The sequence below is a fragment of the Populus alba genome, chromosome 1, assembly GCF_005239225.2.
Source record: "Populus alba chromosome 1, ASM523922v2, whole genome shotgun sequence".
In the NCBI taxonomy this organism is placed as follows: domain Eukaryota; kingdom Viridiplantae; phylum Streptophyta; class Magnoliopsida; order Malpighiales; family Salicaceae; genus Populus; species Populus alba.
Window position 1 is genome coordinate 15,686,387 of NC_133284.1, and position 26,716 is coordinate 15,713,102.

A 26,716-nucleotide genomic window follows, 5' to 3' on the forward strand; every position below is an offset into this window, starting at 1 on the left:
TTGAAATATAACTCTTTCATCATCTTTCTTCTTCTTCTTCTTGTAATTTTCAAAGTAACATGAAAAATTATTTTAGTATTTAAAATTATAAGTAATACATATAGTGGCGCAGCCATAAATTTTTAAATGAAAGGACAAATTACTAACAAATATTTGATATTATATGCTATTACAGACATGTGTTATATAAAAAAATTATTTGAAATATATGTACCAACTCAACTCAAGCAAAATTATATTAAGAATACTTTTAAAATAAAAAAAAAAACTTACATTATAATTGTTTTCTTCAAGATTTTATATTTTAAAATTGTTTCATAATAATTTTATTTTAAATCTCATTAAAAATATCTTTCATATACAACAAACTTTCATTTATCTATTTCTAGATCTTTCAAGAACTAGGAAAGTTTTTGGCAACAATTCTATGCTAATACATGGTACATAACATCTAAAATTATAGCTTAAAAGGATACAAATTGATATTGTTCTTGCTGACTTGTTATTTTATACAAATGGATTAAACATAAATATTAAACATTTTCTTTTTAATTTATCTATTATATTTCTAATTTTTTTAGTTGTCTTGTACTTCATTTTTAATCACTGATAAATTCATCACCATTATTTTTCATATGAAATTTATAGCAAAATACTTATCAATTCATCAAAACTCATTTCAATTCATATCTATTAATATATAATATTACCCATACACATATTAATTCAACAAACCCATAAATTATTATAAACCCTAACATTTTCAATAATTAATTATAAAAAAATAAAACTAAAATTAAATAATAAAACAAATAGAAAAAATGAAGGAAATTTTCCTAAAGCATGCATAATAGGTTATTTACTTAACTAATTAATAGCTTAGGGTTTCAAGAGAAATTTTGTTAAAAAAACAAAAGACAAGGATAATAATGAAAAAAAAAGAAAAAGAGCTTGGATCAAGTAGTAGCTAATAAAGAAAATTCCCTATGTAAAGTTATTATATTAATATTTTAATATAAAAAAATGTTTTGAAATTAAAAATAATAATTAAGGGGGTAATTGCCCCTATGTGGCTCCCACTGTATATATATTACGATCATAATAGTCTTTATAAAGAATAGAAGAGAGAAATAACAAGTTATGAAGTGGAATGAAAACCTCCAGGCTGTGTTTGATTTTTCAACAACTTAAATGCCACTGCTTTTTACTTTTCAATTAACTACGGCTTCATCTCTACAGCAGTCAGCAGGCAGGAATATTCCGTCTGAAAAGTCCGAATTTCCGATAACCAACCCGTGCTCCGTGCTCCTGAGATGCTTGTGTGCAAATATATGGAGCTAATTTGTTGAGAATTATTCTGAATTTTCGAGAATCGCCGATCGATGAAGCAACAAGGACGAAAGCCATCACTGGTTAATTCATCGTTGACGGGTTTGTGATGAGAATAAGCTGAGTGATCGATGAATATGAATATGAATGTTTACAGACTCGAGAAAATAGAAGAAATAGAATGAGAAAATGATGGTCAACAAGCACAAATCTTCGGTTAAAACAAGCGACTTGAGGCATTGAGACTTGGTGAGGGTTTGAAGACCTGGACAAGACTCGACCTCAAGGAAAGGGAGAGAAGATAGAGTTTGATTATTTAATTTCTGAATTTTATTTTCAAGTCAATGTTTCGTGTTTTTCTTTCTCCATTTATGTATGAGGAAGGAAATGAGAGTGTCTCTTCCTTAAGTACATCTCATTTGCGTCTCCAATGTTTTAGCGTAATAGTTATTGTTTTTTAAAGTATTTTTTATTTAAAAATATATTAATATAATATTTTTTTTATTTTTAAAATATTATTTTTAACATCAACATATAAAATAATCTAAAAATATAAAAAATAAATAATTTAAATTTTAATAAAATACTATTTAAACGACAACATAATGAATCATATGATATTAATTATAATGAAACTTTAGAGACATGAGAAGGATGATATTATTGATGATATTAATAATAATGATATTAATAATGATGACGACGAAGACAATAAGTTTATAAAGTAAAATAAAATAAAAATAAGTTAGGAATCGGTACGTGTGTGTACAGTTTCTGTTCCCATTAAGCTAAAGAATTGGTCAAAATAATGGAAGAATAGTGAGAGTGTTAATTTTATTGGTCAGAACGTCAATACTGGGGATAAGTGGTCAATTGTTAAGTATGACACTCAAGGAGGAATGCGAAATTCTTATGGCGTGCAAAGGAGAATTAAACACATGAAGTTTGTTGACTTTTCTCGACACCATTGGGTGCAGTGATCCTTCTTTTTCGTATGCTTAAATTAAATAATTGATTCATTACTGTGTGCGGGTTGTCCATTGTAAAGGGCTCCATGTTTTACCTGCCGAGACCATCATATCAAATAATGAGTATAATAATTCCATATTTAATTGAGCAAATCCTCAATATATTTTCTTTTCATGTTTTTGATGCGTAAACATATATTGTTTTTACTTTGTATCATCTTTTCTATATAATAATTAAAGATGGAGTGATAATCTAATATGTTTAGTTAAACACTAAACCCATATATATCTTGATTTGAGTTTAGTTAAGCACTACTGTAAAGTATTTAATTTTTCAATATATCAAGTTTATATATATATATATATATATATATATATATATATATATAGCATATTTATATTTTTCATTTAAGAAGTTCTCTTAAGTTACGTATTAATATCACAGAAAAATTGCTTAAAATATTTAACCATTAAAATATTAAGAAATAAGAATTTATCTCTTTTTAATTCTGAAATTATATTTTAGTATAGCTTGAACAATATTTTCAAAATAAAAATATAATATATTAATTTGAAAAAAAAAAATGATAAAAATTTATATTACAGGGTTGGATATACCATGGATATAATAGACACAATTAAAAATTTATAGTTATGTTGAAAATTTGTCTAATTATATAATAAGGATATATTAGACCGTCTATCCTATAAGTATAAACTATTTAATTTCTTTTTTGATATACTATTATACCCTTCACACAATGCTAGCATTTTATAATTTGCTAGCGAATACAAGAAAATTGATAAAAATATTAATATGGAATCTTACTTTGCCTCCTAAATAATATATACCCGAATATCATTTTTTTTAAAATAAGTTAAACGAATTTTTTATATATAGTTATAAGCCTATTTAAAAAATAAACAAATCCGAAATAATATAGAATAAGCTTCTTAAATTGTCATAAATTAATATAATATTGTATTACTACTTTATTTTAACTATTAAAACTCAAGAAATATTTCACTTAAAAAGCAAATGAAAAAAAAAATATTAAAATGATAAAATTACTTTAGAATTTAAATTATAAAATCGAACTTTGAAGTCTATATATATATATATATATATATATATATATATATATATATATATATAGTTTTGCAGCTAAAATAAACACTTTGGAGCAGCCAAGTGGGTGATTGATCGACCAGAGAAATAATGGACGAACACCAACGACTGTCCACCAAAAACACAAAACTTTTCTCCTTAGAATTAAGTTCAAAGGAAGAATGCGGACCAGATCAATTACAACAGTCGCCAATCAAGACGATTCGGAGACAAACTATATTGCCTGAATTTCGGTCGAAAAGTAACAGAGCGATTTTTGCATTTTCGGAAATTAATATATTACTAACTTCTTTAATTGTTTTATTTAGGAGTTGATCGATCCCACTCTAATTTATACTCTTAATTATTCTAATTTTCTTTCCAAAAAAAACTATGATTTTACACACACACACACACACACATCTTTATTCTTTATATATTCATTATCATTTCATTTACTTCTTTTTTCTTTTACAGCTTCTCCCTCTCCCTCTCACAAACACACAATATATATATATAAAATCCAAATGGAGGGGAATGTTCCTAGCCTTTTCCTAAAAGTAAATTTTTCTTGACCTAGGATTCAGTCCTCCTAAAAGAGTTTATTTTTTTTAATCTTCTCTACTGGGATATTATACATAAAGGTTAGGTAAAAGCAAAAGGAGAAGACTATATATATATATATATATATATATATATATATATAAACTCAAGTTTTAAATTAGTTTTTTTAGCAGTTTAACAGTTATCTCCGGTGTATATATACTAGATTAAAAAAAAAATCACAAGCCATTATTTAAGGTTTGAATAATTGTTTTAAAGGGAAAAAGCAAGTAGTTCTTTCCAGATAATGAATGATTTGTTCTCTCAAATTCATAGATAGTGATGAACTAGGATACTTTTCCTCCCTCTGAAGCTGCCTGTCAGACTAGTGAAACTTCTTCGCAAAATTAACTTGATATATATATATATATATATATATATATATATATATATATATATATATATATATATATTTGTTTATTCTTTGTTTGGCGGTACACAAGACTACACAAGAGAATGAAAGCATTTTGGGCTGCCAGACTGGTCGCATGTGAGATATCCTATCTATTATTCAGTCAACATAGGAAGCTCTGCGGTGCTTACATGTGCGAAAAGGAATTCAAGCATGCCAACATTTGCGGCTTTTTAAGCTTTCCGACACCAACAAACATGCCCTCTACTCTTCCCTTAATGGCATTTATGTCCCTATACGATATATCGTAGCCAAGTCTTTCTAAGGTTTTTATTAATCACGCCAGGAGGACAATTGAATTATTATTATGATGATAATAATAATTAAAAAAACCCCACTTTATTGTCAAAAATTAAAAAATCACATGAATCAAAAAAATAATTTTGATGAAAAAAATACATGTCTCTTTCATAATTTTATTATTTTTTTTATAATTCTATTTTTATTATTATATAATTAAATAATAATATATTTTAAAAAATAAAATTATTAAACCTGGTTGGTTCAAGTTCAGGTTATTGGTTAAGCGAGTTGACCCGAATTATTCTAAAATATCGTGATTTTGATATTTAAAAATACATTAAGATGATTGTATTTTAATTTTTTTTTATCAAATCAAGTTTTAATCAAGTCAACTGAATTAAGTTATATTAGAACAATTTTCTTGTAATTTATTTTGAAATCCTGCTATAATTAGATTTAGGATTGATGAGTTATCCTATTGACCCCCTAAATATATCCATGTTTAATAATATTATCAAAAGTTTATTACAACAATAGCGGTAAACTAATTAGCATTAGCTAAATAAATGTTTTATTCATTCATGATTTATTTTTATTTTGTTAATATTTCATGTTAAATAATTTTTTAAAAAATATATTTTTTATTAAGATTTTAAACCTGAAAATAAATGGATTCTATTTTTAATTTGGACTCAAATATACCTATTAAATATCTTTTCAAAACAAAATTTTAATGTTTTTAACCCATGTTCTTTATTTACTCCTTAATTGTCCTCCTAGGAAACACAATCTAAACATGTTAAATATTTCGATCGCAATCAAGTGAGATCGTAATTGACCTAGGATTTAAAACAATAAAACCATTAAAATCATGATTTTATAAGCGATTTTTATATTTCTAGCTTGCTCTCTCTTTGAATTTTAATAGTAACTGAAAGATACTGTTAAATACAATGGCTTTTAATTTAGAAACAAATTCACTAGATCATGCTTCTGTTCTTAATTTAAGCTTAAAATAGAAACTTTGATTTTCATTTTATATATGTTAAGATGCATCTATACATATTTTCTATTTCTATTATCGATGCTTATTTTTTTTTTTAACATAGGTGTTCGGACTAACTTGTGCGCATCTCGACTAATCCTACTAATTCTAAAGTTAACGACCATTGAAGCCTTTAATGATTATCATATTAGCAATTACTAGACTCAAACTTGAGTATTATCAATACTTAATTAATTTGATAGGTGGTAATCGATAATTAGATGAAATATATGACCAAAAATTATTTATTAATTAATATAAACTATGTATGGATTATATGTAATCAATAATCTAGCAATTTTATGATTGGATTTATTAAACTATCCACTAATTCTAGTTAAAAAAAAGGGGGGGGGAGTTTAACAACTTTTGTTCCAAGTTTTCTTAAATCTTAAATCTAAATAAAATTAAATGAGCATCATTTATTACATGATATATACCGATTTATTATTGTAATTTTTATATCTAATTTGAACTATTAAATTAAAAAATATCAGGATGATTTAAGAAAGGATGGTTGTGTTTGCTCAGAAAAATAAAGAGAATCCAAATCTAAATTCAAACCACTCTATTCTATCATGCATTTATTCTTCTAATAATCTATGGTGTAGAGATCCAATAAATCATGCATCTTTTTAATACGGTGGGACATGGTTGTCAATTTCAGTGCAAGACAAGGACACGCATGTCCTTCTCCGGAGAACACCTCCCCACTTTCACTTCGCCTTCCCTCCGTAACCGCGTCTCTATTTTACTCGAGAAAACTCGTTTTTGACCCAGCAGCCAGTTTAGCCTTCAAAAATACTAATACTCTCTACATAAAATAAATAAATAAATAAATAAGAAATAGCGATTTCAAAACAACAAAATTAATAAATAATTTGAAAAACGTGTGGACGGTGAGAAATGCTTTATGGGACACATCATTTTCGTTCTGGCTTCGTAAGAAGTTCACACATGTATAAATAAGGTCACACAGGCACTTAAAGATTCATCAAAAAGAAAAATAAAAAAGCAGTCTTCCAGTTCATCCATTGCTCCCATACCAAGCTCCTCTTTCTTGGTCTTCGACACCCATTTTCTGTCATCTCCGCAAAAGCAAACAGCCTTTGTAGAGAGAAAAGGAGGGAGAGAGGCAGGATGGCACTACCTACAGAAATCATTGGGGGTCGTTTGATTGATGGATCATCATTTTTACCAACGTCAAAAATGTTGATGAACCAACGGGTAGGAATGGTTAAGAGGAACCAGTTCCTGGGGAGTCCAGTTTTGGTGCCTTCGCAACAAATTAGAAGACAGGAGCAGTTAAAGAGAGCCGTGAGAGCTCCTGTGGCAGCTATTAGTGAAGATATCATTAAGACCAACAACAAAACTACTGTGCCTGAAAAGGCAGTGAATTTCAAGGTGAGAGCTGTGGTGACTGTGAGAAACAAGCACAAGGAGGACTTGAAGGAGACTATTGTGAAGCAGCTCGATTCTTTAACTGACAAGATTGGGAGAAATGTTGTTTTGGAGCTTATTAGCACCGACGTTGATCCAAGTAAGTCAGGCAATTAAGTGGTATTTCTCTTTTTGGGTTCTAAATAAAAGGGTGATCATCGATCATTAGCACCGCCCTTGGGATTCTTAGTAATGATCAGTTATCGTTCACTTTTCACTTTTCTTTTTTGTGATATAAAGAGCCTAGCTTGATTTACATGTTTAGCACAACTAATTACGGCCTTAAATACCCGCATACTTTGTTTAGATCATACTTATAACTCAACAATGATCTTAATTGGTTCTTGTAGAAAGCAAGGAACCAAGGAGGAGCAAGCCAGCTGCGTTGAGAGACTGGTCAAAGAAATCAAATCTTAAAGCTGAGAGGGTCCATTACACTGCTGAATTTACAGTGGACTCAAATTTCGGTGTGCCTGGGGCAATCACAGTGATCAACAAGCATCAACAGGAGTTTTTCATGGAGAGTATCACCATTGAAGGTTTTGCTTGTGGTCCAGTCCATTTCCCTTGCAACTCATGGATCCAATCTAAGAAAGATCATCCTGGGAAGAGAATTCTTTTCTCTAATAAGGTATGTGTCGCTTTTTTGTTTTTTTTCCTTCTCAGAATCATGCCCTTTTGGAAAAAGCAAGATATGGTTAGATTTGATTTTTTTTAATTTTTTATTTGTATGTTGTTGCTCAATAATATACGATTCATAAATGTCAAACCAGATATTAAATCGATGCAGTTAGGTTTTGACTTATATGCAAATGAGGGAGTAGAACAAATCAGAACCTGCTGACATTTGAATTTTCAACTCCTCCTTTTTTCCTTGTTGCTTTTTTAAAGTTTGGTTTTGCTTGCGTGGGACTCTGATCATAATGTTTTTTCCTCGTCTTTCAAGAGGGGAGGATGAGGGGTTAAGGTTGAAATGATCAGCAAGAGATTACTACCAGTTCTTCCCAGCAGGATATTAATTCAGTTTGACTGAGTTAAAAAAAAGAGGAAAATTGAATCTCCATACACACGTCACTTTAAAAATAACTAGTGGAATGCCTACTTTGATGACAAACCGTAAGGAAAAAGTAAATTGGCAACAACATGACTTCATTTTGATTCCCCTATAATTGGACGGGTCACTCTCTTGAATAGACCATGAACCCATGAGCCTCAAGCAGCTAGAACATGGATGGGTCACTAGGGCAAGAACTTTTCTCTGTTTTTTTTTTTTTAAAAAAAAAAATAGAAACTAAAGCTAGGGTTGTATTCCAACCTAACTTGATTTTATTTTTATTTTAAATTAATTTTTTTTAATATTTTTAAATTTTATTTTAATACATTAAAAAAGACATTTTAAAAAACATATATATCAAAAAGCCGCCCCACTAAAATATAGATCCAACCAATCTGTTCTTTGACGTGATAAGTAATAACTTCCGTTTTCCTTACACGAGCTTGCACATGATTGATCTGTCGGTTCAGTTTGTTTGTATTAATGTATCGTAACAGCTTAAGACAACTGTCATCTGATCTCTGATACCTTCAAAAGTCCATGATTGTGCTGTGCATGGATCATGCTTCTCTTGTTTCCTAAATTTTATTAGGAGGATGGTCTCATACTCTAATTGTGGGCCCACTTCGACTGTACGCATGAAGTAGAATTTTTTATTTATTTATATTTTTAATAATTACTGTGCGTGGTCTTCATCTGAGCAGCCATATTTACCAAGCGAGACACCAGCTGGGCTTAGAGCGTTGAGAGAGAAGGAGCTGAGGGATCTTAGGGGCGATGGAAAAGGAGTTAGAAAATTGTCAGATAGGATTTACGACTTCGATGTGTACAACGATTTGGGAAATCCAGACAAGAGCGTTAGCTTGACTAGACCAAGTCTTGGCGGTAAAACCATTCCATACCCAAGACGATGCCGTACTGGTCGCCTCCCAATGGACTCTGGTTAGTGGGGTCTCTGCCATTTTTTGATAATTCGAACTTACAGGAAAAGAAAATGTGGTTAATTATGTTGGTTACCGATTGGACATCTCGATCTCTCTTGCACGTGTGATTTTGCTGAACAATTTCTTGCATGCGTACCAGATATCACTGCAGAGAGCCGGGTGGAGAAGCCATTGCCGCTATACGTGCCGAGAGATGAACAATTCGAGGAGTCTAAGCAAAACACTTTCTCAGCTGGGAGGCTTAAAGCAGTGCTTCATACCATAATACCATCCCTGAAGGCAACCATTTCTGCTGAGAATCATGACTTCAGTGGCTTCTCAGACATTGATATTCTCTACAAAGAAGGGCTTCTTCTTAAAGTAGGGTTGCAAGATGAAATCTGGAAGAACCTACCATTGCCCAAAGTGGTTACTAAGATACAAGAATCTAGTGAGGGAATGCTCAAGTATGACACGCCAAAGATCCTTTCCAGTGAGTACACTTGATTCCTGTCTTTTTTTATGTTTTTTTTTTTTGCATCATTCGTTTTTCAGCCTCTCATTTTTTATTCACCTGTTTCGTTTGAGATCATAAGAACTATGGAACTTTTAGACCATACAATATATTTAGCATTAAAACAAGATATATAGACATAGAATTAATCTTGATTGTATGATTAATCCACTAGGTAAACTCACTTGTTAGGTTTTCTATATAGCCAGAATTTTGATCGTATGATTCATTAGAGTTAGGTTCCTTGGCTGTGGATGGCTTGTTTTTAATCGGTTCTTGAAGATTTATTTCCATTAAAATTATACCAACATGAAAATACCAAAAAAAAACAAACACAAGAAATAGGTAAATAAATATTAAACTCCCGAGAAAAAAAAAAACCACTAAACAAATAAAAATCACATGTAAATATTCTGGTAGCCCACCACGCATTTGCCATCATTTAGTGGGATCCAAGTCATGCACGCTCAAAAAGTTTTAGAAGAAGAAAAATGTGGATAGTCTGGCTTTCGTAGCTGTTCACAAGGAAGAATATTCGTGTCTAGCATTTGATTACAAGAGAGAAAAGTTCACCAGTGATTTGTCCATTTCCCTTTGTCGGATGCCTAATCGGGAACCAATCTTGGATGTATTAAAAACGTGTTTGTGAGTTTTCATGCCTAAATGGCACTGCACAGTTCCTTATGTCCAAAGTGGATTTCCTGTAAACTCACAATTCACGTGTAAGCATCAAAACATAATTAATTACTCAAAATCTACAATAATGTGATTCGCACTATTGCAGGGGACAAGTTTGCCTGGTTGAGAGACGATGAATTTGCTCGTCAAGCCGTCTCAGGAGTTAACCCAGTTAGCATTGAGAGCCTCAAGGTTTTTCCACCAAAAAGCAATCTTGATCCTGAAATTTACGGTCCGCAAGAATCTGCTTTCAAGGAAGAACACATTCTGGGCCATCTTAATGGCTTGTCCGTTTCGCAGGTGATAATCATAAATTTCCTTTCTTTCCTTTTGTTATATTAAAAAAGAATTGTATTATCACGTGTGTTTTTGTTCTTTACTTTCTTCTTTCTTTTTTGATATTGCTCGTTAGATCTTATGCTTAATGCACTTGTTCTTAATCATGCCTCTAAATATTATTGTTATTACATGACTTTTGCAGGCCTTGGAGGAAAACAAACTGTTTATAATTGATTACCATGATGTTTATCTCCCATTTTTGGACCGGATTAATTCCCTTGATGGTAGAAAAGCGTATGCAACTCGTACCCTGTTTTTCTTGACGCCTCTTGGGACACTTAAGCCCATCGCTATAGAGCTTAGCCTCCCACCAGCTGGTCTAAATTCCCGATCAAAGCGTGTGGTTACACCTCCTATGGATGCAACTAGCAATTGGGTTTGGCAACTCGCTAAGGCTCATGTTTGCTCCAACGATGCTGGTGTTCACCAGCTTGTCAATCACTGGTAAGAACAAAAGTTTGAATAGCTCAAGTTATCAAAAGATGGCCATTAAGTTGCTTGAACAATGATGCATGGTTTTAGACGTTGGTGGATTAATGGAACTGTTATGATGATTATAGGTTACGTACACATGCTTCCCTGGAGCCATTTATACTAGCAGCGCACAGGCAAATGAGTGCAATGCATCCTATTTTCAAACTTTTGGATCCACACATGAGATATACACTAGAGATCAATGCCTTGGCCCGCCAAAACTTAATCAACGCTGATGGTGTTATTGAGTCTTGCTTCACTCCCGGCCGCTATTGTATGGAGATCAGCGCGGCTGCCTACAAAAGCTCTTGGCGTTTTGACAAGGAAGGCCTCCCTGCCGATCTCATTCGCAGGTACATTTACTAAGCACTTCTTTTTATGGGCATCTATAAACAGCTCCTAAACACTATTCCCCTAAGCACGCAAAGATAGGGTCAACATGTATCAGAGATTAAGCATGTATTTGTAGAAACTTTGCATTTAACATAAGTTTATCTTTGTCACTGTTGCAGGGGTATGGCGGTACCTGACCCGACACAACCACACGGTCTAAAGCTTCTAATTGAGGACTACCCATATGCCCAAGACGGGCTACTAATCTGGTCTGCAATCGAGAACTGGGTTCGCACCTATGTTGAGCGTTACTACCCAGATTCAAGCTTGGTTTGTAATGACAAGGAGCTACAAGCATGGTATTCTGAGTCCATCAATGTAGGTCATTTCGATCTTCGTGATGCTGACTGGTGGCCCAAGCTGGAAACCACTGATGATCTTGTCTCGGTCCTCACCACCATCATCTGGCTTGCATCCGCGCAACATGCCGCGCTCAATTTTGGGCAGTACCCCTATGGTGGTTATGTGCCTAACAGACCGCCCCTAATGAGAAGATTAATTCCCGAAGAAAATGACCCCGAGCATGCAAATTTCCTGGCTGATCCACAAAAATACTACCTCTTGGCACTGCCAAGTCTATTGCAGGCAACAAAATTCATGGCTGTGGTGGACATATTATCAACACACTCACCGGACGAGGAGTACATTGGGGAACGACAACAGCCGTCAATATGGTCAGGCGACGCTGAAATAATCGAGGCATTTTATGAGTTCTCGGCAGAGATTCAGCAGATCGAGAAGGAGATAGACAAAAGGAATGCTGATCCTCGCCTTAAGCACCGGTGCGGTGCGGGGGTGCTGCCATACGAGTTACTGGCCCCTAGCTCAGGACCTGGAGTTACATGTAGAGGTGTCCCAAATAGCGTGTCAATATAAGCCAAAATAAACCTGGACTCGAGTAGCGGCATTGAACTTGCCTCTGTAGTTTATTAATTAGGTATTTTTAGGCCGCTCAAAGTTAGAGTCGGTACTGAGAGTAGACCATTCCTCCATTTTTGTGTCCATATAATGCAGTATAGCTCTGGCTGCATTTGTAACATAGTATTGTATATGACATATAGACTTTAGAACAAGGATTGCGATATAGAATAAAGTTAATGAGAAATTGTCTCGGTTAATGAGAAATTGTCTCAAGATGTTCTACAATTTCTTAAATTGTCTCGGTTAATCTAGGTAGCGCTCCAAGCAATCATATGATTTCTATTGGTTATTCAGACCATACATCTAAGAATTACTTCTCTCTTCTTATCTTAGCATTATAAATTTGCTTCCTTGCACTATTTTTTACCAATGAAACACTTGTTTGGCTCTTTTATTGCTATTTATGTTAATTTTAATATCTTATTTTAGATATATTATTTAATGGTAAATAATGTGTTATTTTATGGATTTCAACATTAAAAGGTTTGACTCAAGAATCGAGATTCTATTAAGAAAAATTATTTTTTTGAGCAATTATTTTATCAGCATGTATAGTAATTAATAATTTAGTTTGTAAAGCCATGATTTTTATGAAAAAACTCTTTATATTTTGAGAGCATCATTTATTGGTTCAAATTGCTTGCTTAATTAAAAATGATTTTTAAAAGCATGTAATGCAGGCTATAATTTATGGCTATGAAAGAAATGAAAATTCATAAATTCAAAAGGTGTTTGAGAATTAGGGTTCATGATTTTTTTGGTTTATTTTTTATAAGGTTATCTCAGTCTTATGATTTAAATCACAGGTTTTGCGAGTTAATCCGGATAAACTCAAGTCATTTTATTATATTTTTTATTAGAATGATTTTTTTTTTCAATTTTATCATTCAACAATGACTTTATTGAGAATGAACTTTATAATTTGTTTTGATTTTTTTTTTTAGCATTAGCTAGTCTTATAACCTGAATTGTGAATTTAACAAGTTGACTCAGGTTGACTTGAGTTATTTTTTTTATTTTTTTTCTATGCAGTTATCTCAATTTCATGACCCGGATCATAAGTTGACAAAATAACCCAAGTTGATTCGAGTTATTTTTTTGTGTTTTTTTTTTAATTAATTTTTTTTTCAATTTCATCATTTAATATTTGGTTGATTGGGAAATAGGGCTCTTAATTTATTTTGATTTTTTTAAATGAGATTATACTAGTCTCATGACTCGGGTTGTGGGTTTAGTAAGTTGACTCGGATTGACTTGAGTCATTTGTTTTGAGTCTTTTTTTGAATTGATTATTTAAAAAAAAAAACCATCCTTTAATACTGGATTGATTGAGAAATGAGTTTAAAAATTTATTTTAATCTGTTTTATATAAAGTTATCATAGTCTCATGATCTAAAATATGAATTGGATAGGTTAACTTAGATTAATCCGGGTAGATCTAATATGTTATCGTTTCAATATTTTTTAAAATTTCATTTATAATTTTTGTAAGTGAAACTATATTTTTACTAATAATAACTAACTCGCATGAATGTTTCTTTGCATGTTAAAAAAAATAATCTAACTCGCAAACCAAGAATCTAGTATGAAAACTAAAATCAAACAAATGAGAAATAAAAAGAATAAAATCTATGAAGAATGAATAATGTGTATATTCTAATAAAATTAAAATAAAATCTATAAACTTGTGAGGAATCATGGTCTTTCGTTGTACGTATGGGCCCACGTGGCAGAGTAATAATTTTGGTTCAACAACCTAGTTTTTGGCGTTATGCTAAAAACTCAAAAGGTTCAAAAGGTAATTGCCATTATTCAGCAAAAGCCTAAAGAAACTTTCTGGATGAAAGTGAGTAGCGTGCTAACAGGTTGATAACGTGGAGCATGAAACACCATCCTTTACCAACCTAACTCTCCAGAAATTACCAATTTATATAGTCTTTTTTAAAATAATAATAAAAAAAAAAAAAAAAAAACAAAGAATTGACAGTTTCAATTTTTAGGAAGGCAGAACTGGTTTTTGTGGGCTACCAAACCCTGCTGCCTCTCTCACGTTTCCTATTGAATTTAGTAAAAGTTGTGTGTTGAGAAGATTCAAGCTATGCTAAATAAATTTATCAAATAAATTTATCAAAGAATAATTTTAACTTAATAATTTAAATTATTAGATAAAATTTCAGGATATGATTTATATTATTTTCTAAAATATTTTCTTAAATAAAAATCTTTTAAACTTGAAATGTACACATTTTATATTATTCAGTATTTAATTTTTATTAAATAAATAAGAATAATAACATTCAAACTCGTGATCATTTAATAATTAAAGTTTTGACATTATATTAAAAAATCATCCCAATCTAACTAGTTATTTTAAGGTATTATTTTTTTGCTATTTTTTGTGTTTTCATTTTCTATTTTTGCTCTTGTTTCTGGGAGTGTAAAAACCGAAAACGGGCTGCTGCAATTATTATTATTTTTTAAATCAAATAAAGTGAGATTTTAAGGTTTTAATAAATTTCTTTTGTTCATATCTCAAAAGCGTGAAAATAAAACTTAAAATCTAAATGATACCAAGCTTGTATGTAAGAGATTGACCCCATCGATTTTTCCAAAGAAATAGAAAAACATTTATCATGACTGTAAATTATTACAACTTAATTTAAAATAATTCTCATATAAGAAATTTATCATGACTGTCTGCATTTCACGTATAAAGGAGACCTTTCACTTTCATTTGCATGCCATTTTTCGAGTCCCAAATAAAAAATAACTAATAGAGATTTCTTTCATATTAATTCTCAAATTAGCGTGCTTGATATAAGGGAGATTTGAGTGAATTTATCAAAGTATAAGAAATATATATATATGATCTTGCTAGAGTGAGGAGAATATTAAAGAAACTTTATTTATTTCACATATAGATCAAGAAATCAAGAAGTAATTGTGAGTTTTATTTTTAATGTTGACTCTGTAAACCATAAATTAAGAAAATGTCGACAAGTGGGATGATTATTTCTTAAAAACAAAGATTTCAAAAGACCTGGAATAGATATATATTATCAAATGTAATGATGCAAGTAAACTTGATGAGATAAGCTATTGTGCAATGAGATTGCTTGTAATAGTAACTTGATTTGATTGATAATAAATAAAATATAGATATTATTGAACTTGATTAAAATTTAATTTAAAATATATAATTTTGGAGTGTATATATCATATTAAATAATAAATAGTATTTAAATAATAAATATTTATTTAGATCGATGAATTATGTATAAATATTTACTTTTTTATTTATTGAGTAATTAGATTAGTGTATATATGAAGTATGAATATAGTAGAAATTTGATTAGTGTATAACCATTACCTTTCATGTATCCATATTGTCATGGGTGTGAAAACTCTCTTATTGGCTAGGACAGGAAAGCCATTGTTTGATTTTACTGAAAACAAGTAAATTTACATTTTATTAAAAATCATTTTATTTGTTTATTCATTAATCACGAGTTTATGTATGTTATATTGGATGGTGAGTCTTGCCAAAAATTAAAAAAAAAAAGTTTCAATTATAGTTATAAAATCTGGATTTACTTAATAAGTCAACTTGAAACCTGACCAACTCGAGGTTTGAATTAGTTTGGGTTGAAAAAAAATTTTAAGAAAAAATTGGTTAAATTAGTTAAAAACTTGGGTTAACTTGATGATCCAATCAACCTCGACTTGATTTTATCAAAACATGACCTTTAATTTATTGATTTTATTTTAAGAAAAATTATTTTTGGTCAAAATAATAACATTTTGATTTTTAAGTAAAAAGCATGTGTTTTTTTAATCATAAATATTTTTTTAAATAAAAAATATCATAAAATATTAAATTTGAGAAAAATTGTATAAAAAACTAACAAAATAGATATTTTATTCACATTAAATATTCATGAGTACAGTTCTTTTAAAAAAACAACCATATTAAGTTCATTTAATTTGAACATGTGATTATTCATTCCATCCAAAAATACTCCAAATTAAATTTTAATAAATCCCAATGAACATTTTTAGCATCAAAATAATAATAGAGATTTTTTTAATTAGCATTTTTTATTATTATTTGTATTTCACTTGTTTTCATTTTTATATAATTTTTAAACTAAAAAAATGAAATTTTAAATCAAGAAAATATAAGATTGGTGGGACTTACTTTTTTCTGTATTATTTATTGGGTTTTCGTATCTTCGTATTTGTAGTTCAAAGTTTATTTTTAATTCTCTATCTACTTCTTAAAAAAGTAGGTAGCTTTTAAAAAAAAGGAGTAAAGCGACATTTAACCAATCATTTGACATGAAACATGCATGGATACTTACAAAAGTCCTCATATATATATATATATATATATATATATATATTTCTATTGGTTTATTTTATTCCTTGAAAGATCATTGGGCATCTTTTCATCATATACTTACAAAAGTTATGTTTGGTATGGACTTGATATTTTGAAAAGAAAATGTAAAAAAAGAGAGTAAATTTTAAAGATAAAGTGTTAAGAATATTTGATAATAGTGAAAACAAATAAGAGGTAAAAGTAAATTTCAATATCAATCAAATCAAATTATTAATTGTCACATCATGTAGTCAAGTCAAGTGATCTTTTTCCCATAGTTTTGTGATGCGAGGACTGTTTAAGATGCTCCAAATATTTCGAACCCCGCGAGGTGCTTTCCATTGAATAATAGATGACATACGGTCCACATTCTTTTCTATTGAAACGAAATAATATTATTAATTTTGATTTCTTGATGTTTCATGATTTTATATATCTCCTCCATAGTTAAATACAAATACAATTCCATGTTTATGTGACAAGTGAACATAAGTTTAGTACTTCAAAAGTAATTATCATTTCATACTCTATTCATTTAAGCCAACACATTTATACTAAATAATATATGTATATATATATATATTAAAGTTGATATTAATATTTCTATATATTATTTTCACTTTTCTAATTCACTTAAAGAATATCTATTTTACTAAAATTCTCAATTGATAAATATTTTAATTTATACTGATAAAATATAAAATGATTATTATTTTTAAACTGATAGAGATATTTAAAAAAACACAAGTGTGTTATTTCCAATTCTTTAGGTCTCTTATCTAGTTAACATAGAAAGCATTTGAAAATGCGGGTCAATCTATGTTTTTTTTAAAATTAATTTTTTTTTATGTTTTTTATTGTTTTGATGCGCTGATCTCAAAAATAATTTTTTAAAAATAAAAAACATCATTTTAATGCATTTTAGAATGAAAAGCACTTTAAAAAGCAATCACAACCACAACCACACTCTCAAACATGCACTATAATTTTGTAAAAAAATTCAAAATATAGCACATTATAAAAAAAAATATATTAAAAAAATAATACACTTTACTCAACCCTCAACTGTTAATAGGCAGTTTTAGTAATAAATTGCTAATGGGAATAACAATGGTCTTAAACAATTGCTAATAACAATAATGGTTCTTCAACTAGGATAATTGTCTAAAATAAATTTTTATTGTTAGATTGGTGCTCAATTCTATGAGCAACTATTTTTATTATATAATCAAATAAAAAATATTTATTAAATTTTTTATTAAACTCAATATAGTCCATGATCAGGGTCACAGGGAAACCGAAATCGATCTAATATGTTATTATTTTAATATTTAAAAAAATTGTTATTTTAAATTTTTTTTGTTAAGTCTTGTTTTTATCGATCATTAAAGTTGCATTTGAATCTATAAAATCAGTCAATTTAAATTGAGTTAATTTCTATATAATTTAATTAAAAACTTGAGTTATATAAAAAATTAAATTAAGAGATTTTAAAATTAATTTATTTAATCAAGTTTAATAATATAGTCAAAAAATTCTTTATGATATTAAATTTTTTTATATTTAAAAAAAATAATTATTCCATGTACTGGTTCTTCTCTAAAAATTGCAGAACAACCATAGTACGGATCAGAGAGGAGAAAAGTTATAACAAAACAATAATTTCCCGACAACCATTGTATCAATATCGCACACAAGTCTAACAACCATCGCGTCAATGGGAAAAGAAATAATAATAATAATAATACAAACAATTGCTCAACAACCATCATTTGTCAGATTCGATTTATGTTTAAAAAAGAATAAAAAAATCAATTTAAATTACAGCATGATGACATGTAACTTTGCTATGCAAAGTGACACTACACAGGTACATTTCTTTCTACTATAAGTAACACATCACCCTAACACTCTTGTCACTGAAGATCCACGTTACCACCACAAGCACCAACAAATGGACAATCCTCCTCCGCCAGCGATTACTTATACCGCCGCTGGTCTTGCCACGGTAGTGCTAATCCTCCTCTCTCGCCGCCTTTTCAGCCGTAAACTAAAACTTCCACCGGGCCCAAAACCATGGCCTATAATCGGAAACTTCAACCTTATAGGTCCCCTTCCCCACCGCTCCCTTCACGAACTTGCCAAGAAATATGGACCCATTATGCAAATCAAATTCGGGTCAATCCCCGTGGTTGTAGGCTCTTCCGCTGAAGTGGCTGAAGCCATCCTCAAAACCCACGACATTAGCCTTGCTGATCGGCCAAAAATCGCTGCCGGTAAATACACCACCTATAATTACTCAGACATTACATGGTCACAATATGGACCTTATTGGAGCCACCTGCGCAAGTTTTGCAACATGGAAATTTTTAGTCCAAAACGCCTTGATTTTTACCAGCATGTGCGTGTAGAGGAGCTGCATTCCCTGCTAAGAAGTCTTTACAAGACGAGCGGAACTCCTTTCAAAACGAGAGAGAAGTTTTCAGACTTGAGTCTTAGCGTGATTAGCCGGTTGGTGTTAGGGAGAAACTACACACTTGAATCGGAAAAAGGGAAGGGAGTGTATACACCACATGAGTTTAAGAAAATCTTAGATGAGTTGTTCGTCCTCAACGGGGTGTTAGAAATAGGGGATTGGATCCCTTGGCTCTCTTACTTCGATTTGCAAGGGAACATCAAGAAAATGAAGGCTGTGGCCAAAAAGGTTGACAGGTTTATAGAGCATGAACTGGAGGAACACGATGCTAGGAGAAATGGGGTTAAGAACTACGTGGCTAAGGATATGATGGATATCCTCTTACAACTTTCCGATGATCCTAGTCTTGATGTCGAATTCGGAAGAACCGGAGTGAAGGCCCTCACGCTGGTATGTTTCATGGACAACTCTTCTTTTATTATTTCTCATCCTTTTTGCCCCCTTAACAACCACAAGCTTGTTTTTTTGTGGATATATAAATGGACTTTCTATTGCCTGCCTGCACGCAGTGGTGGACAAAAAAGAAAAAGAAAACGCGTGCCTTGCCTGCAGGGCACCATGTCCATCTCTTGACTTATTTCCTGTGCCTGTAGAGTATGTTTTTTCTTGTGTTTAAAAAATATGTTTTAAATTATTTTTGGTACAGTATAGTTTATTTTTCTTAACTATTTTATAGCTCTTCACGTTTTCAATTTGTGCCATAAGTGTATATTCAATAGTCAATACACGTGAATATTCATTCCATTCCACCGAAATTAATCGGGCTAGTTCTCATAGTAAATTCTATTTCTAAATCAGGACTTGATTGCGGGCGGTACTGAGAGCACTGCAGTGACAGCAGAATGGGCGCTGGCCGAGCTTTTGAAGAAGCCAGAGATTTTTGACAAGGCAACAGAAGAGCTAGATAGAGTAATCGGAAGAGAGAGATGGGTAGAAGAAAAAGACATCGTCGACTTACCTTATGTTACTGCAATCATGAAGGAGACCATGCGTCTACACAATGTGTCGCCATTACTGGTCCCAAGAGTTGCCCGTGAAGACGTTCAAATTTCTGGCTATGATATTCCAAAAGGCACTGTTGTGATGGTGAATGTATGGACCATTGGGAGGGATCCTAAGATATGGGACAACCCTAATGAATTTTGTCCGGAGAGATTCCTCGGGGAGGAGATTGAAGTTGAAGGTCAAAATTTCAAGCTAATGCCCTTCGGAGCTGGCAAGAGGATTTGCGTTGGGTACCCTCTTGGGTTAAAGATAATTCAATCAAGTGTGGCAAATCTCTTGCATGGATTTAATTGGAAATTGCCTAAAGGCATGAAGAAAGAGGACTTGGATATGGAAGAAATCTTCGCACTTTCTACTCCCAAGAAGAACCCGCTTGTCGCCGTTGCCGAGCCTCGACTTCCGCCGCATCTCTACTCCGTGTAAATGGAGTTATTAGCTTGTTTCAGCCTTTCTCTCTCGAAATAATACTAGTATTGTCTTGTGTTGCTCTCCTCCATAGCTTGCTTGTGACTTCACCTCTGCATCTCCATTACAGGGAGAGATTACAGTGGGTACTCTACTTGGTGCCTCTGACGGGTTAAGTTATTGGACCCCAGCCCAAATTGATAAAAGGGCATCATGCCCTGTGTAAATAACACCGTCAAAACTAGGGCTTTTTAACTGGATTGCTTTCAAAAACTCTCTCTAGCACCACCATGATGTTTTGAGCATAGTTTTCAAATTAGTTCGGTGGCTCATCAGGAGATTAAATTTTGAGTTTTGATTAAATTTTAAGATTACGGGGTTATTAGATTAAATTTTTTTAATATTATTTTAATTAAAAAAAACATAAATCAACGAGTTGCAATCGAGTTTTTGATTAGGTCTTGCCGAGTTATCGGATCGACCGAGTCACCCTGGGTTTTGCCTTTCTCTATTTTTTCTTAAATCTGGCTGGGTTCCATCATCGGGCTGACCCGCCGGGCTGAGCTGGATTTCAAAAATATGGTTTTGAGAGTGTTTCGAGGGTTGCGTAGAGTGTAGTGAGAATTATTTTTTTAAGTATTTTTTGTATGAAAATATATTAAAATAATATATATTTTTTTTTATTTTTTAAAAATTATTTTTAACATCAACATATCAAAACAATATTAAAACACTAAAAAACATTAATTTAAAATAAAAAAATTATTAAAAAAATTAATTTTTTAAAATATAAAAATAAATAGAGTTAAGTTGTAACTTTTTTGATTGATTATTTTTGTATAAAAATGTTGTAACGATAGTGCTTAATATAGAACTCATTAGAGAGAGAAATAGTAAGAGGAGAGAATTGTATTTATCATGTGGGTATTTGAGAGATAGATGACAACATACAAAGAAGCAACAAGAAACCAAATTTTATAGCATTTACTAGACATCTTTACTAGCACCATTAAAATTAAAAATAAAAAATAAAGAACTGAATGAGATAATGAAAATATTGTTCTCTAAACGAATTGTAATGTGCAATGTGGACAAGAACATTGTTTTTATCTTATCTTCTTGATAAAAAAATTGCTAATGGTTAAAGGTAAATATTGTCTTTGTCATAGGACAATCAATGCATCTTCAAATTGATAGGGGCCATAAAGGTATTTTTTAATGCACGGTGAAAACACATTAATACCATTGATGATAATAAGTTGTTCTATGTCATGTAGGGTTATATTTATATTTTCATATGAAAGGTGTGTAATAAAATAATAACTTTGCACTTATAAACAAAAATAATTTAACTTGGAATGAGGGGATTGTTGGTCTTTTATGTTTGATTAGCACAATAAAAATATACTTACCCTTGGAGTTTAATTTTTTATACCTTGGGTATGAGGGTATTTTTGTAATTGTACCTTTGGTTCTTTTGTTATTATTGGGTAAAGTTAGGGGTGGTTTGATCTTTTTTTAAAAATCAAAAGTATATAAAAATGAAAAAAATAATGTTGAGAATACTAGGAAAGCATCAGCTGTTTTGTTGTTTTTGGGCAGCACGTAAGGCTGATTTAAGATGCAAACACCACCTTTTCAGAGCAACGGTCGATTCATCTCGACTTTTTCTTCCTGTTAAGACGACATGTGCAATGCAATTTTCTCCGGTTTGACTCTGACAAACATTTTTTTTTTCTCTTTACCTTGATGTTTGTGCTACCCTGTAATTTTTTAAATAATCTCCTTCTCTTGGCTTTTGATTTGTTCCCTAGTCTTTTGATTAATGTTGATTTTAATTATTTGAAATAATTAATGGAATTAGATTTTTGTATCAATTTCATCGTTATTCTTGTTTGTTTGTCAAATTTTGTCCCCACTCCTTTTTTTACTATTTATGTAATCTAAGTCTTTTATATTTAATCCTTGATCTTTTGGTTAATATTTGTCTAATTCTAAATAACTTATGAAATTAAAATTTTGTTTCAATTTCATCCTCATTTGATTTTTTTTTTATTTGTCAAATTTTATCCTCATTTTTTAATTACTATTTATGTAATATGAGATCATTTATATAATTGATTTTTTTTAATTCTTTTTTATTATAATTCAATTTTTTTTCTCGATTTTAGTATCTAGTAGGGTGTGAAATGTGTGATTGATTAAAAAAAAACAAAAAAAAATCTTAATTTGTTTGAAAAGGGAATCTGTGAATTAATTGCACTGGAAAAAAGAGATGAGCGATTCGCTTGAATTTATTACTCTGCATGATTTATATATAAAAATTGTGAGCTCACGATTAAGTGTATTTAGAGTATAATAGTGATTATTTTTAAAGTATTTTTTATTTAAAAATATATTAAAATAATTATTTTTATTTTTTAAAAATTATTTTTATATCATTATATTAAAAAATAAAAAAATTAATGTTTTTTTTTTAATTCAAAATTTACTTACTCCTTTGGAATGAAAAACCAAACAAAAATTAAATTCAATTCAATTGACCTGACAGCTCTAAATTATTGGATTGTCAGTTATTTTTGAGATAACAAGGACATATAAATACAAAGAGTAGAGATTAAAAATCTTTAGGGTATATTTTAACTGATTAGATCTTAAATTTATTCTCTAAAAATCATTAATTTGAGTCTCATAAACTGGAAGATTATTAAAAGTTTATATAGTTGTTAACTTTAAGACCTGTAAGATTAATCGAGGTACATGCAAGCTGGCCTGGACTCCCACGTTAAATATATATAAAAATAAAGATTAAGTTTTCTTGTTTAAAAATATATATTAAAATAACTTATTTTTTTTTAAAAAAAACCAATACATTAAATTTATAAAAAGATATTAAATTAATAAAAAAAACGCAGCAACTCTGTCGACAGCATCCTCAGGACAATGGGTGGATAGGATATCAGAAAGGGTTGTGGACCACTAAATTGAAAATTGTTCAAATAATTAAATCAAACAATGATTTTTTTATTATTTTTTAAAATTAATATTTTTTTTGTATTTTTGTATTATTTTAATATACTTATATCAAAAATAATTTTAAAAAATAAAAAAAATTATTTTAATGCACTTTTAAATAAAAAAATACTTTAACAAATAACTCAAAGCACATTTCCAGACAAGTTCAAAGAGTTGAAAACCATGCAAAAAATATATTCAACCTGGTTTTAATCACATTGAATACTGTACAAATTGAACCACCGCGGATTTGGCATTATCCTCAATAAAGAAAAGCTACAGGACGTCTTTTGTCCAGAATCTTGATATATAATATATGGACATGCCAAAGCACATACATATTTAATTCAATATATTAATTTGTTTTCTGAATCTAATTACCAACGCATTCATCTATGTCGAAAAGATCTTTATTTTGCTGAGGTGAAAGTTCTAAGTTCCGATGATGTTGGTGGTGAATTTGTCGATCAAGGGTTATATATAGGCTTATTTTTAATTAGATCATGGTACGTATTACCCATGAGATAATATTTATTAGACTTTTATACACAAAAATATGTTTCAATTTCATATATCTATAATAATATATTTACAATATTTATATTATGTTTTATAATATAAAATACATAACTGTGATACCATAATATTATATTTTAAACCGATCATATTCCAAACTACAACTATAATTAGAAGGGAAAAAACGAGTTTATTTTGAAGGAAAAATCATCATATCACATCTCTCACTCACACACACACACATATATAATTATATAAATAATGTAAATAATTGAAAGTATTTTCTCAAATATAATAAAAGATATAAAGCCTAAAAAATATTTTTAGGTATATCAGTATATTTTTTTTAATCTATAAAACTCCAAATCAAAACTTTTCTATACCAAAACACTCATATGTATGTATAGTATCTTGTTTTTCAATTATATAATAATAATAATAATAATAATAATAATATTTTGATAGGACTTTTAAAAAAAATATGAGAAAGTTTTGATAATTATCCCAAAAAAACGCATTGAATGCCCCTCGTAATTTTCATTTTCTTGACTTTGTCTTGTTAATGGGATATTTTGTAGTGTGGTTATATTTTAGATAGTTTGACTTATTGTTTAAATAAGTAATCTGGTATTATTATTCACGTCATTTTAAAAATAATTTTCAAGAATTGACAGAAGTAAGTATTTGTATCCTGCTCTCATATCTGCAGCCTCGTGTTTTCGGTTTGGTTTTGGTCTCCGAATCAGCTTTCCACGCTTCGTGAACTCTTCATTAAAAAATTGGGCAGGCCTCGCAACCACTGGACCCGGTGCAACGTAAATTATTTAGGTCATGTTTGTTTTTTTTAAAATTTTTTTATATTTATTTATTATTAAAAAAATTGATCAATAAAAAATATTTTCTGATCAATAAAAAATATTTTCTAGTTAACGAAAAACATTTTCCGGTCAAATAAAAATTTAGCTTGGTTTTCAGGAAAGTATTTTCTCTTTTAGCTGTATTTTATTTTCAGGAAAGTGGTTTCTGGAAAATCACTTTCCAAACTTTCTTGTGTTTGTTTATCATTAGAAAAGTTGGTAAACGGAAAACACTTTCCAGTCAAAGAAAAATTTGGCTGGTTTTCAGGAAAGTGTTTTCCTGAAAAATTTGGACGGAAAACACTTTCTAGAAATTATGAAAAATTTAGAAATGTCATTATTTGCTGATTATATCAAATTTGATCCTCAAACTTTTGATTGCTATATATATATATATATATATATATATTTTGTTTTGAATATTTATTTTTCAATTTCATCTCTTAAAATTTAATTTTTATATTAACTTTGGTCCTTATTTTTATAATTGCTATTTGCTTTTTACTTATTATTTTTTTATTGAAATTTTTTTCTATCAAATTTAGTCCTCATTCTTTTGATTGCTACTTATTTTATTTGAAATAATTTATGAAATGTTGATTATTATTATTTTAATTTCTTCATCTTTGATTTTTTTTTTAAAAAATTTTAATTTGATCTCTATTATTTTGATTATTATTTATTTTATTTGAGATAATTTATGAAATTATATTTTTTTTCAATTTTATTCTCATTCAACTTTTTAATTTGTAAGATTTATTCCTCGTTATTTTAATAAACTTGAGAAAAATAAAATATTTATAAGTTATTTTTCAGCTCATTTTCCATGACATAACCAATGGAAAGTGTTTTCCAATCTATTTTCCATTACACTACCAAACATCAAAAAATACTTTCTTGAAATTCATTTTCCTGAAATTTATTTTCCCTGAAATTCAATTTAAAAAAAAAACTACTTTCCAGCAAACAAACATGGCCTTATATTTGTTAAAGATTCCGTTAATTTTTTTGTTTATTTTTAAAATATTAATTATTTTATGTTTTTTAACTGTTTTAATAAGCTAATATAAAAATTAAATTCTAAATATTATTTTAATATATTTTCAAATGAAAAGTATTTTAAAAAACAACCACTAATCCAATGCCAAACTCCTTCAAAGAAAATCTTTTTTTGGTTAAAGATAGATATGTTTTTATGTTGAACCTCAATGGTATATTTTAATGTGATATTTTCTTGTTAATTATAGTAGCATATATGTGATATTTTATATCAAAACAATAATATTAACATATGTCTTGAGTTTTTATCTGAATTAATCTGGGTTGATCCATTAAATTCATAATCCAATTATTTTACTAAATTAATTATTCAATCGAGTTTAACTATAAACTAAATGTAACAAAGGACGGAGTTGGAATCTCTAACCCTTTTGTCCATTTTACAGAGCAAGTGTGAACATAAACTTGGAGGAGTGGTTGGAAATGGCTGAAGTTCGGGAAGAAAATGACTTGAACTTTCCCCAACAACCATATAAATTGTTAAAATACTCACTTTCATGCCACGCCTCACGGTGCTTTCCTCCCTTCCACGAAAGATCCTCTCGATCGGAGATTATT

At 29.8% G+C, this 26,716-nt stretch overlaps 2 protein-coding genes across 2 annotated transcripts; both read left to right on the top strand.

Moving 5' to 3' along the window:
• The first annotated feature begins 6,728 nt into the window (after positions 1–6,728).
• On the top strand, positions 6,729–12,678 carry LOC118034839 (linoleate 13S-lipoxygenase 3-1, chloroplastic). Its single transcript, XM_035040261.2, has 8 exons — positions 6,729–7,248; positions 7,499–7,779; positions 8,907–9,144; positions 9,286–9,618; positions 10,424–10,617; positions 10,799–11,100; positions 11,217–11,483; positions 11,643–12,678. Exons 1-8 carry the CDS (start codon positions 6,849–6,851, stop codon positions 12,397–12,399), a joined length of 2,772 nt encoding a protein of 923 aa, XP_034896152.1. The 5' UTR covers positions 6,729–6,848; the 3' UTR covers positions 12,400–12,678.
• Positions 12,679–18,726: 6,048 nt separating this feature from the next.
• On the top strand, positions 18,727–20,802 carry LOC118034838 (trimethyltridecatetraene synthase-like). Its single transcript, XM_035040260.2, has 2 exons — positions 18,727–19,691; positions 20,100–20,802. The coding sequence occupies exons 1-2, from the start codon at positions 18,780–18,782 to the stop codon at positions 20,727–20,729; spliced, it is 1,542 nt and encodes a 513-aa protein (XP_034896151.1). The 5' UTR covers positions 18,727–18,779; the 3' UTR covers positions 20,730–20,802.
• The last annotated feature ends 5,914 nt before the right edge of the window (positions 20,803–26,716 follow it).